Source organism: Palaemon carinicauda, chromosome 7, assembly GCF_036898095.1.
Source record: "Palaemon carinicauda isolate YSFRI2023 chromosome 7, ASM3689809v2, whole genome shotgun sequence".
In the NCBI taxonomy this organism is placed as follows: Eukaryota; Metazoa; Arthropoda; class Malacostraca; order Decapoda; family Palaemonidae; genus Palaemon; species Palaemon carinicauda.
Genome location: NC_090731.1, coordinates 164,284,431 through 164,298,936, shown reverse-complemented (window position 1 = coordinate 164,298,936; position 14,506 = coordinate 164,284,431). Strand labels below are relative to the sequence as shown.

The window sequence follows — 14,506 nt, the reverse complement described above, 5'->3', positions numbered from 1 at the left end:
GGGGCCGATGGAAAAGCCCGAAAATCCCGACTCTGAATCTCCATTCCCAGGTACACAATGGATTGGGAGGGAATGAGTTGAGATTTCTCTATATTGACTAATAGACCTAGGTCTCTGATTAGATCTAAAGTCCAAGAGAGGTTCTCCAGACAACGACGACTCGTGGAGGCTCTCAACAGCCAGTCGTCTAGGTAGAGGGAGGCTCTGATGTTCGATAAGTGCAGGAATTTCGCTACATTCCTCATCAGATGAGTAAAGACCATAGGAGCTGTGCTTAGGCCAAAACACAGGGCTTGGAACTGATAGACAACCTTTCCGAAAACGAATCTCAGGAAAGGTTGGGAGTCTGGATGAATGGGAACGTGAAAGTATGCATCTTTCAAGTCCAACGAGACCATCCAGTCCTCCTGTCTGACCGCTGCTAAGATCGACTTGGTCGTCTCCATTGTGAACGTCTGCTTGGTGACATACTCGTTGAGAGAGCTGACGTCCAGCACCGGTCTCCAACCTCCTGTCTTTTTGGCCACAAGAAAGAGACGGTTGTAGAAGCCCGGGGATTGATGGTCCCGGACTATAACCACTGCCTTCTTCTGCACAAGTAGCGACACCTCCTGTTGCAATGCTAGCCTCTTGTCCTCTTCTTTGTAGTTGGGAGAGAGGTTGATGGGCGATGTGGTCAGAGGCGGTTTGAGGCAGAATGGAATCCTGTAACCGTACCTCAGCCAACTGACAGACTGTGCGTCTGCACCTCTCTTCTCCCAGGCTTGCCAGAAGATCTTGAGCCTGGCTCCTACTGTTGTCTGGAGAATCTGAGAGTCAGTGCTTTCCCTTAGATGTCCTGGGTCCTTTCCTAGACTTGCCCCTGTGAGAGTCTGGACGGGAGCTTCCTCGGCTGGGGGCTCTACCACGAAAGGGCGGTATGAACCTAGTGGCCGGGGTATCAGCCACTGGAGAGCGATAAGTCTTGGGGACAGAGGTGGTAACCTTAGACTTACGAGCCGATGAGGCTACAAGATCGTGCGTGTCCTTCTGTATCAGGGCAGCCGACAAGTCCTTAACTAGCTCCTCGGGAAAGAGGAACTTTGAGAGTGGAGCAAAAAGGAGCTGTGACCGCTGGCACGGTGTAATGCTGGCTGAGAGGAAGGTACACAGTTGTTCCCTTTTCTTCAACACCCCTGATACAAATAACGACGCTAGCTCACCCGATCCATCCCTGATAGCCTTATCCATGCAGGACATAATTAACATGGCAGAGTCTTTGTCCGCAGGAGATGTTTTCTTGCTGAGGGCTCCCAGGCACCAGTCGAGAAAGTTGAACATTTCGAAAGCTCTGAACAACCCTTTCAGAAGATGATCCAGGTCTGAGAAGGTCCAACAAACCTTCGAGCGTCTCATCGCAGTCCTCCTAGGCGAGTCCACCAGACTTGAGAAGTCAGCCTGGGCAGAGGCAGGAACTCCCAAGCCTGGTGCTTCCCCTGTGGCATACCAAACGCAACCTTTCGATGCGAGCTTCGTTGGAGGGAACATGAAGGAAGTCTTGCCCAGGTGTTGTTTAGACTGAAGCCACTCCCCTAAGGTCCTTAAGGCCCTCTTGGAGGATCTAGCTAGGACAAGCTTAGTATAGCTCGACTTAGCTTGTTGCACGCCTAGCGAAAACTCAGATGGAGGAGAGCGGGGAACAGCAGAGACGAAGTGGTCAGGGTAAAGCTCCCTGAGTAGAGCCAAGACCTTTCTAAAATCAACAGACAATGGAGAAAGCTTAGACTCCTCCACGTCTGATGAGGGATCAAGATGTGCCTCCTCATCATCCGACACTTCATCAGCAGAAGGTAGCGAAGCAAAAGGACCAGAATGCTGAACCGCAGAGTCAGAACGGGTAGGAACAACAACAGAGGTTTCCTCAACTTGAGGGAAAACCTGAGGTTCAGACTGCATAGGCTGAACAACAGTCGGAGCAGAAGGCAGGTGCAAGGGTGAAGGAGGTTGACTCCTAGCAAGAGTTGCACCCAAGGATTGCACCAGCTGAGCGGAGGACGGAGGCGGAGTAGTCCGTTCCTGTTCCTGAGAGATGAGTGGAGCATGAGAAGGTTGAGGCTGCGCAGAACAAGGTAAAGTTCTAGCAAGCTGAGGTTCCTGAGGCGCAAGTGCATGGTGTAGATGAGCTTGCCTAGATGAGGGTTGAACTCGGTGCAGCGCTGGTTGAGCAGACAGACTCACGGAGGGGAGAGGTTGTTGTACCCCAACCGAGAGTTGCACCACTGGTGGAGCAGCAAGGGGAGGAGGAGGAAGAGTGTAACTCTCCTGATCCCAAAGCAAGGGTTGCCTTAAAGAAGGCTGAGGCTGAACAACACTGTGAACAGCAAACTCCGAAAGTGGTTCAACATCGTACGCCTGGCAGATGGTGCTGCGACCAGGCGGAGCAGGTGCAGGCTGGGCGAGCACAGGCGGAGCAGGTGCAGGCTGGGCGAGCACAGGTGCAGCGAGAACAGGTGGAGGGAGTGCAGGAGGTGCAACACTCTCAGCCCGACACTCACGCATCAAGTCCGAAAGCTGAACTTGCATGGACTGAAGCAGGGTCCACTTGGGGTCGGCAGAAACGATAACAGACTGAGGTAAAGTCACAGTCGGGGACTGTAAGGGCAGAACCTTACTCCTCTTGGGCGGAGTACAGTCGACCGATGACAGAGGCGAGTCGGAGCTGATCCAATGACTACAACCTGGCTGAGCACTCGCTGACTGAACTCTTCGTTTAAGCGGTCTCGAGACCTGAGACCAACGTTTCTTCCCTGCATGAAGATCAGCGGACGAGAAGACGGGCTCAATCGTCTGCAGGTGGGAGTGACGGTCTAAGGAAGACACGCCCGCAACCACCGAGGATAATTCTGTGCGCCTAACAAGGCCTGTCGAACCCTTAAGCCCTTCGACATTGCTTCTCCCCTGGGCATGGGAGCTTGCAAGAGGTCCCGGACTGGGAGGACGACTGGCTCGCACAGAAAAATCCTCACGCACCACACTGGCACCACTAGCACTTGGCACTGCACAGACACTAGCACTCGTCACAGCACTGGCACTATTTCCACCCACTGCACTCTTGACCTTCAGTTCTTTAACCTCGGCCATCAGAGACTTATGGTCACTTACCACTGATTCTACTTTATCTCCTAAAGCCTGAATAGCACGCAAAACAGTTGACATATCAGGCGGAGGGCACACAGTAGGTTCGGGGGTAGCCACTACAGGGGTAGGAAAAGGTAGGGGATCATGAGGTGAGGAAAACATAGAAGAGTGAGAAGAACTTCTCCTAACTCTAGTTCTCTCTAACTTGGATGAATATTTTAAAAGACGTACAAAATCCAATTCCGAAAGTCCGGTGCACTCCTCACACCGATTTTCTAATAGACAGGGCCTGTCCCTACAGTCAGAACAAGCGGTGTGAGGATCTACCGAGACCTTCGGAATACGCCTATTGCAAGACCTACATCGTCTATGGGAGGGAGCTTGCGAAACGTCAGACATCTTGTTTCAAAGAGTAAGTCAAAGGGTGATCCAAAAACAAGCAAAAATTCATTAACCGTTAATCAGAGTTTATATAAAAGCTAACTAGCTAATATAAAAAGGATTCCAGTATGCGACAGCCGTTAATCTAAGAGAATACTTCACCAAATATCCATGAATAAACTCGAAGACCATGAGCGTATCCCAGAACGTCTAGCCGGAAGCACGACAGAGGAATAATTGAGGAGGTGTCAACAACAAATGATTGAGTACCTGGCCACAGGTGGCGCTGGTAAGTACACCCCCTTCTAGTATTGTGATAGCTGGCGTATCCCTCCATAGAATTCTGTCGGGCAACGGAGTTGACAGCTACATGATTATCGGGTAAGTTTAATATTGAAAAATATATACATCTATATCCTACGATAATGGGGGACCCCCTTTGGAAACTCGGGGTTTTGGGTGGGGAAAACATACTGGGGAAACGATATATAACTGTAAAACAAGCCTTTTCTTATCTATACATTACCTTCTTGAAATTATAACAATCGGAGGAAAATACAAAACAGTATAACTGGATAAACAAACTTTGGAGGAGCCGTTGCAAAGATTGTGTCATGGAAAAATACAGTAACCAGTGCTGCCAACGTCCGATGTAGATCAAATGTTAACAATCATGCTAACATTAGCACCTGTACGTTCGTTCGTGCATACCAGTTTCACCTGCGCAGAAACCCCTCCCCCCTGCGCAGAAGCTTTTTCCCATTTTATTACTCGTTTTATTATCCTATTCCTTTTAAAATCATCTCATTTTATATTCCCATTCAATATTATTTATCATACATTCCACTTTATCTTCCTAAATTGGGTTTATTTCTTTTGTTATTTCCTTTTCACTACCCAGTTTCACATAAATGCTTCCTCTGGACTAGTTTCCCTCTCCAGTTCATTCATGGTAAAACCATCTCATTTTATATTCCTTTTCAATATTATCTATCATTCATTCCATTTTAGCTTCCTATATTGTTTTTATTTCTTTGGTTATTTCCTTTTCACTCCCCAGTTTCACATAAATACTTTCCCTGGACTAGTTTCCCTACCCAGTTCATTTATGTTTACCCTCTAGATTCCCTTATTTTTCTGTTAACCAATCAGGAACCGATACGTATTCAAAGTTTACACAAGGGGGTTGACAACTGATATTTCCTTACCCCCTTCCTTTGTCTCTTCAAGTGGTCTGTTCATGCCCCTTCAGCGAAGTCCTTTTCCTTTGTAACCTTTGAACTAGTATGGTGCCCGTCATTTCGAGTGAGATTTATTTTTTCGTATTTTACGATGGAGGAAATTATAGATACTTGTAACGGCTGCAGTATTCCGTAGCTAAAAGCATTTGCTAAATTTCATGGTGAGTTTTATGATTCTTCAGCCAATGTTGATAATTTCCTGAAATCACACAATGTAATTCCTCAACGCTTACAGTGCCCCAAGAGTCGTTACCCCCATCTTACAGGAAAGACATTCACGTGTTTTATTGCAATACCGAATCCACCATACCTAAAACCAAAAAGAAACGTCGTTGTGGTTATACCGTTACTTCCTATAAAGGTACATTTTTGGGAAAAAGTGGTCTACCCCCAAGGAAGACTCCCGTGACCCGCAAGTTTCGACGTCTTCTTCGTAAAGGTAAGTCAAGGTTAGGTGGGTTTGTTAGGTTCTGTGCTCTTTTTTTACTTCTTATAGCCTATATTGTGTAAAACTTATATGGAAAAATTATTTAAAATACGTATGGAAATATCTATCATTACTATCGCTAGTGATGTCACCGTACCGTTGGTAACTCTATGTATCATTCGTAACATGGAGAATTTTACCGACCTTGGTAAATAGCTGAGGTTTGTGACCTGTCATACTACTAGGTTAGGTGGGTTTGTTAGGTTCTGTGGCCTTTTTTAACTGTTTATATATTGTGTAAAACTTATATGGACAAGTTATTTAAAATACGTATGGAAATATCTAACATTACTATCGCTAGTAATACCATGGTACCGTCGGTAACCCTGTGTACCATTCGTCATCGTCGGTAACACTGTGTACCATTGGTAACGTTGCTAATGTTATCGATCTCTGTAAATGTCACCATTAAACAAGTGCTTATTTAAATATTTTAACACAACATATAAGACAGCAGTGATTTTACTTAACCATTTTAACAGAAAATATATGTTTTCCTGTAGGAAATATCGTGATTTAACCAGTTTTCACCTTCATTTCATCCGTGATATCATCAACCAACTCGGCAACTTAAAGTTATCCGAATTGGTTGATCTGTTTGTTTGCGGTTGAAATGAAGGTCAAATTCGGTTAAATCAGGTTATTTGCTACATGAAAACATATCTGTTCGAAATCACACCCTGTAATACAATACAAATTTACCAAATTTCCAATTTGTCTAAACAAACAAATCAAGAAAATAAACACCATACAACACTACCACCCTGTCCATACTTACCTTACCTTACAGCAGTTGCTAGCTCCAGGATCATCCACTTCATATATCATCTTGCAATTGAGAAATTCACAGACACGATAAGGAATATTGTACTCCAATCACCGATACAGAGGTAGGCCTAAGGCACATTTAGCTGTCTGTCTGAAGCTTAATGTCAGTGCCTGTTCTGTATTTTACGAATATAAACTACGAGAATAACTATGCGTATGTTGGAACTATCGTAAATTTACACTTCACAGTAATGTAGAATAAAGACTTGTGGGCTAGTTACAGATTTCTTTTGTACACACTTTGCTTTAGCATGGAGACTAGGACTACACTTCAACAGACAGACAGTTCAGTTCAGTTCAGTTTTTGGGCGGAGGGATTGGCCTTTCCATCGGCCCCTCCTTGGTTTTCTTCTTTATTCTAATTCTTTTATTTTCTTCTCTTTTTTTCCACATCTGATAAATATATTCTATTCTTTTCTCTATTCCTTCTTTCTTAAACAGCACGTTTCCTATTATCTTCTTTTCTTCTTCGTACGACTGCTGTCATTCTATTATTTTCCTTCTCCCGTTCATTTGGAAAGGTACTTTGTTTGTTTATATTCTCGGTCACTTGTATTAACATAACCTTGTGATTGTGGATCATCCAGACCAAGATGTTTTACTTAAACTTGTGTTTGTGGAACATGCATACTGAAATGTATTAACTTAAACCTGTGTTTGTGTAGGTTAAGTAAATTTTGGAAATCAAACCGCCTGAAATTACATATGAAAATCAGGCTATATATCAGTTTAGTGAGATCGTGGTATGACAATGAAATATTATCCAACATATTTTGTAGATTTGAGAACAAAGCCCTCAGAACAATATTTGGATTTAAATGGCAGGCCAGAATTAGAAATGAAATTATAAGATAGATCACTCGAGTGCCAAATATGGATGAGATTCTAGTGAGGGGTAGATGGAGTTTGTTTGGGCATGCTCTTCGCACTCCCCATGAGACATTAGTTCATCAAACTTTCAGTTTCAACAGGGCTCCACAAGGCACTAGAAAAATTGGAAGGCACAGGCCCACATGAATGAGGACTATGAAGTGTGAAGTAAATGATGAATGGAGAAGTGTTGATTTAAAAGCTAAAGATAGAGACGACCGGTGAAATGTAACCGAAGCCTTTTGCCTCAATGGTCGTAGGAGGAGATGATGATGATGATATGTTTTTGGAATATGCATACCGAAATATGATCTCAGAGTGCTTTCATTGACATACAGTATGCAAGAAAATGGAAATTGAAAACTGTAGGCCTACATTTGATTATGTAAAACAAAAAATTTAAAGGTTTATGGACATCAATTTAAAAAGAACAAAGTAAAGTAGAATAGTCAGAAAGATCGGACGCTGGTACTCAAGATGTGTATAAACCTGCAATTAGATGGTTTCGATTGGTGAAAGACACAATGAAACAAAGGATACTAAAGCGAACAATGCAACGTAATTTGGTGGGTACATTTATCAATGAAAAAAAGATAGGCTATATATATATATATATATATATATATATATATATATATATATATATATATATATATATATATATATATATATATATATATATATATATATCCTGTTGCTTCCTCCGGTGCCTTGGATGACCGCGGAGGTAGCAGCAGTAGGGGTTTCAGCGTTATGAAGCTTCATCTGTGGTGGATAACGGGGGAGGGTGGGCTGTGGCATCCTAGCAGTACCAGCCGAACTCGGTTGAGTCCCTTGTCTGGCTGGGAGGAACGTAGAGAGGAGAGGTCCCCTTTTTTGTTTCATTTGTTTGATGTCGGCTACTCCCCAAAATTGGGGGAAGTGCCTTGGTATATGTATTGATGTATGTATGTATATATATATATATATATATATATATATATATATATATATATATATATATATATATATATGCATTAATCATAACTCTGACCATCCTTAACATTCAGATCTCCCTAGACAATTCTATCCTGTTCGTTATACTAGGCAGGCAGTTAATTCTAATAGCTAGGCCTTCTCCATCATGAGGCTCAATACTAGGCTACACAGTATTCTAGAAGTTTTATTCCAGCTGTTACCAAGTTGTGGAATGATCTTCCTAATCGGGTAGTTGAATCAGTAGAACTTCAAAAGATCAAAGTTGGAGCAAATATTTTTATGTTCACCAGGCTGACACGAGTCTTTTTATTGTTTAAATAGGACATATCTGTTTTTAACGTTGTTAATAGTTTATATAAGACATATCTGTTTTGACGTTGTTACTGTTTTTAGAATGATATATTGTTAATTTATTCTCATCATTTATTTATTTCCTTATTTCCTTTCCTCACTGGGCTATTTTTTCCCTGTTGGATTCCTTGGGCTTATAGCATCTTGCTTTTCCAACTAGGGTTGTAGCTTGGCTAGTAATAATAATAATAATAATAATAATAATAATGATAATAATAATATCGTGGTAGGAGACCCTCTTTTAGGCAGGTTGAGTTAAAAGCAATGGCTGCATCGGCAGAGTTTATAATAATAATAGTAATAATAATAATAATAATAATAATAATAATAATGATAATAATAATAATAATAATAAGGCTATCTACTGAGTCATTAGCAGTCATTGGCTGGCCCTCCTTGGTCCTAGCTAGGGTGGAGAGGGGCTTCGGTGCTGATCATATGTAGCCTATATATAGTCAGTCTCTATGGCCCTGTCCTGCTCGATAGGGCAATGTCACTTTCCCTTGCCCCTGCCATTCACGAGTAGCCTATATATTACTACTTTCAACGCTTTTAACGTGGTAGGTAGTGTTTAGTGAACGAGCGTAAAAGTAATAAGAAATCACGTTTAAAGGAAACTGTCAAAAGGATTTTGGCAGGCTACACGAGAAGGAAAGATGGATAAGTCTCTTGAGAAAATATGGTAACGTATTGAGAATGATAGAGGTTGATTGGTGGGAAATGAGTGAGGTGGCCCAGAAGTCGTCGTGCTGGGTTTGATAATAGAGACCGGGCCCTAGTTCATCCAGGCTAATCGTGATTGAACCCCTTATTTTCATATAGATTAACACACACATACAAACACACACACATACTAATATATATATATATATATATATATATATATATATATATATATATATATATATATGTATATATATATATATATATATATATATATATATATATATACATATATATATATATATATATATATATATATATATATATATATATATATATATGTGTGTGTGTGTGTGTGTGTGTATGTGTGTGTGTGTGTGTATGTGTGCGTGCGTGTGTGTGTATTAGTCCATTGCAGGACGAAGGTTTCAGACATATCCTTTCACACGCAAATTTCTTTTCTCATTATAAAAGACATTGAACTGAAACAATCTGAGGGCTAAGGTAGAGTGGGAAACATCCACCGAAAAGAAGTAGGTTTGAAATTTCCTTGTGAAACAGGCTCTTGTTGAAACCATCCTAGGAAAAGGAGAAGCTCAAAATAATCGCTGAGCAAGAACCTGCTTTGAAGCCTTACTTGGAATATAGTAGGTTGTAAGAATCCCTTGGAAAAAAAAAATCTTCATTAAGAAAAGGTTCTCTTCTTTATGTTCAGTCACTGCTTCCTATCAGCCCTCTTAACTGTCTTTGTCTACTAGACCTTTCTCTCGTATGTCAGTTTGTTGTTTGTTTGCAGTGTTGCCAGATGGGTTAGTCTAAAAGTCCCTAAAACTCGTGATAAAAAAATCCCCAGAACCACCCAAAAATTCCCATTTCCAGAAATATATTTTCTTCTAATATAGAAATTACTCACTATACGTCATGTAATTGTGAGTAAACTAATTGCAACAATAAAGGTTTACTCATCTCTGTTTCTTCTTCATAGAAATATGTACAAAATATCGTCACCAGTCATCCAAAATCCACAAATTTAAGGATAAATTCCCAAATGTAGGAATTAATTCCCAAATCTAGGGATAAATTCCCATTTTTGGCACCACTGTTTGTTTGTTTGTTTGTTTAAGATTCCCAACCAAAAAGCAGCCCGTAAGTTTGTCAGTGTGGTAGAAATTGGCTGAAAATGTATATAGCTGTGTCTTTGTATCACTTAGAATCGAATATATCTTGAGTTTGTTTATTTTATGGCGACAGAAGCTCTAGCCTACTTATCGAGAATTTTTTAAACCTTGCAGGAGCTAACTGTGACAAGTGTGTGACCCAGGCTGGACTTCCGAATTAAACTAAGTCATGATATACCCCTGATTTTATGATATAAAAAATCGGTATATTAATTAACATAAGACATAACATGTACGACATCAAGGATGAATATTTTGTACTAATAATTTAGTCATAGATGTGAGATTTATTACCATTTTCTTTATTAGGCAAGACTATAGAAAACTAAGAAAACTTATAGTTTGATAGGTGACACCACTAAATCTGCAAGAAACCCTGTCGCTATAACACCATCTTATTTAGCTAATATAGAATAGGCTGCATTCATTGCTTTAAAAATAAGTTTGTAAATAAGAATATTAATTTATGTATATTATTTTACATGCATACAATATTGAATCATTCTCGTTCAATTCAAATAAGTGATTTTAGTTGTTCTATTTCCATGGCCTGAATCATTAAAAGTTAAGGGGTGTATTTACGATAGCGGTCATCTGTAAGTATAATTATGGCTAACTTAGAATACGGCAGTGTAATGGGGGTCGCAGGGGCGCGTTAGCCCCCCAGACAGGTATGTAGGTAAGGACACGGCTTTTAGATTAGGATGAGGGGGGGGGGGGATTTAGGTTAGTTGATGTCCATATTTAATCTACGCATGTGGAACTGGCCTCTGATATACAAAGGCTCCGAAGTCAAAACGGAAGGGATTATAAGGCATCGCTTACTTACCATAAGGACCAGGGAGGCACTGTCACACTGTATTTTAAGAAATACCCGTGGCTGAACAGATTCCCTCTTCCTTCACTAAACTTCAATAAAAAAAACTTTTCTCCAAGGCGCTGTGTCATTTACCAGAGACCATATCATGCTGGAGTACAGTGTTCTGTGAAAAACACCGCAGGAATGCTGGACAGAAATGCAGGCCATAACAAGAGTCAATAGCAACTCACAATAGAGTATATTTTAGTGGAGGACCTATATTATCTTAGCTATTTATTCTGCACCGTCTGCCTCTGGCCCTTAGGAAAGGGTTACGTATCCTTAATAACCTGTTTTACAGAATCACAGTGCCTCTCAAATTTGAAGTTATTTTAAGTTGTGACCTTCTCGTTAGGGCTAGTTAACAAACGGGAGATCGTTCTGTTTCAACAAATGCAGCCTATATATATATATATATATATATATATATATATATATATATATATATATATATATATATATATATGTGTGTGTGTGTGTGTGTGTGTGTGTATATATACACACACACACACACACACACACATATATATATATATATATATATATATATATATAATATATATATATATATATATATATATATTGCACACGGCGTGCAAATACACACACGTATATACATGCACACGAATAAACACAGAGAAAGAAAATGATTAAAGAAACAATAAATAGAGCCTGCATTTTTACTAATAACTACTAAAACAGCGTCGTATAGGCTTTGCCTACAAAACAATGCATGGCAGATCAGGTTCCTCCAGTAGGATGGTTGTCACGCTAAATTCCAAAGAGAAATATCCATCGGAAAGTAAAAGAAACGAAACAGGTTTACTGCTCGGGGCTCTCCATCTTCCAGACCTTGATGTAATCGATGAAGAGAGCGGCTTTCTCGCTGATACTGGTCTCTCCTTGTTTCCAGGTTGGGAGCCAGTCATCACGCTGTTGGGGAGGCGCAAAATGACTTAATAAAATTGCATTAGAATGATTCATTTATGATAATGCCTAATGTCGTAAAGCAGGGCAGTCGTTCATAAACGATATAACTTTGCCAAGTGCAAATAGTTAAATTGGTAACATAATTAACATATGGCAAAGTTACTAATGATAGTTTTATCTATAGTACTCTAACAATTTGCTGAGCGGAAATCATGAAAAAATGACTTAATAAAATTGCATTAGAATGATTCATTTATGGTAATGCCTAATGAGGTGTCGTAAAGCAGGGCAGTCGTTCATAAACGATATAACTTTGCAAAGTGCAAATAGTTAAATTGGTAACATAATTAACATATGGCAAAGTTACTAATGATAGTTTTATCTGTAGTACTCTAACAATTTGCTGAGCGGAAATCATGAAAGCTTATATATAAAAAAAAAGTTTTAGAATATTAATGCCATTGTGAATAGGTTTTTTCTTATTTACAACAAACAAGAAATGAAGCCGTTTCTAGTCCACTGCAGGACAAAGGCCTCAAACATATCAATTCATGTCTGGAGTTTAGCCAGTTTTAATCAGTACGATAACCACTGCGGTTTGATGACGATGATAGCTTTTTGCTTGATCGCTCACAGCAAACCAACCTATTCTGGATGACCCTGACTAGTATAGCTTTGCTAATTATAGCGATTCACAAACCCTTTCACCACGATACACCGTTACACAAATGGGATTTTTTTAATCTTTTCATTGCTAATGAAAACGAAGCTGCCTCTCCATATTTGTATTATATTATTCAGTGTATGTGTAGGCAAAGGAAAAAGGAGCCATAACCAGAAAGGGGTTCAATGTAGCAGTACCTGGCCAGTCAAAGGTCCCAATAACTCACAAGTGGTAGTATCTCAACGGGTGGCTGATGCTTTGGCCAACATCTGTTTTGTTTTTATTGTTTTTTAAATATTCTATTCTAATTGTTCATTATTTATCATATCGTTTATATCCTAATTTCCTTTCCTCACCGGGCTAATTTTCCCAGTTGGAGCCCTTGGGCTTATAGCACCTGGCTTTTCCAACTAGGGTTATAGTTTAGCTAGTAATAATAATAATGATAACTACCTTCTATAATATATTCTAACATCATTTGACAATGAAGATCCTGCACGCAATACTTACGGCATTCCAGAAATCTAGGAAAGCAGTGGGTGAAGTGTTGGACCAAGGCTTATTGGACCCTGGGATGTCATCGGGGAAGAAGCCACCTGTGCCTCCAACAGCCAGATTAAGGATGATATAGAACTGGGGAAAGAAAAATCTTCTGAAATCGTCTTTTAAAGGTTTAAAGGTCGCTCATGAATGGCAGAGACAATGGATAGTGGCATTGCCCTATCGAGTAGGACAATGCCCTAGAGACTTCCCATATATATAAATAATCAGCACCCAAGCTAGGACCAAGGAGGACCAGGCAATGGCTGCTGATGACTCAACAGATAGACCTATAGGCTCACCCAAACGCCCCATACTTAGCTCACAAGGGTGGTGAGGTTGCAGTGACCGATGAAACTAACGAATCTGAGCGTTCACCAGTCAGGGACGTTACCACCTCGGCCACCACAATCAAGGTATCATTCCTATTGTATAATTTAAATGATAATGACTCAAATGTTTATTTGTGCCGTATGGATTCCATGAAACTAAACTGAATATGAAAGTAGTTAATGAGGATTATGAGCAAACCTTACCAAGAGATGCCTGGGATGATATAAAATTCTAACCTTACTATCCTGGAATATTAAGAAACTAGCGTACGCGACCCGTCAAAAATGTCGGTTAAATATCTAGATAGATATGCACACACGGATTCAACCCTTTCCACCCATCCCACTTTACTAATTACAGCCCCTTCTCACCAGGGTATGACTACTCACTCTCCCCCTATCCAAGGCATTGGGAGAGACCGAGTAATTATACGTCTATGGATACATTCTTTCATTCCTAATGTCCATCTATTATCTTTCCTTCTCATTGTATGTTCTGCCTATGTCCTTTTCTTATTCCTACATGTTTTTAGGATATCCCCTACTTAAGTTTGCTCTCGTATCCATTTTAATCTTTTTCTGTCTCATATTATATATATACTGTATATATATATATATATATATATATATATATATATATATATATATATATATATATATATATATATATATATATATATACACACACACACACACACACACACAAACACTTGCTCTTTATCATAAAGGGGAGATTTCTGAAACAACTGCTAACACTATCATGCTACAATAAGATCTGTTTTTGACGTTGTTAGTAGTTTATATAAGACATATCTGTTCTGACGCTGTTACTGTTTCTAGAATGATATATTGTTAATTCATTCTCATCATTTATTTATTTCCTTATTTTCTTTCCTCACTGGGCTACTTTTTCCTGTTGGAGCCCTTGGGCTTATAGCATCATGCTTTTCCAACTAGGGTTGTAGCTTGGCTAGTAATAATAATAATAATAATAGGTCATATGTTTTCAAAAGATACTAACAGAGAATCTAAGTGATCGGCTCAGTAATATACTAAATACGTGATCTAGTGTTAAATCAGACGGGTT

General features: G+C 39.9%; 1 protein-coding gene across 2 annotated transcripts in view; it reads right to left on the bottom strand.

The window, feature by feature from the left end:
• Nucleotides 1-11,619: 11,619 nt before the first annotated feature.
• Nucleotides 11,620-14,506, bottom strand: part of LOC137644124 (beta-1,3-glucan-binding protein-like) — a 38,855-nt gene continuing 35,968 nt past the window's right edge. For both annotated transcript variants that reach the window (XM_068377095.1, XM_068377097.1), the window contains exons 11-12: nt 13,058-13,180; nt 11,620-11,886 (exon numbers count right to left, since the gene is read on the bottom strand). In XM_068377095.1, the coding sequence (XP_068233196.1) occupies nt 11,776-11,886; nt 13,058-13,180 (234 nt within the window). In that variant the 3' untranslated portion in view covers nt 11,620-11,775. The remainder of the gene's footprint in view (nt 11,887-13,057; nt 13,181-14,506) is intronic.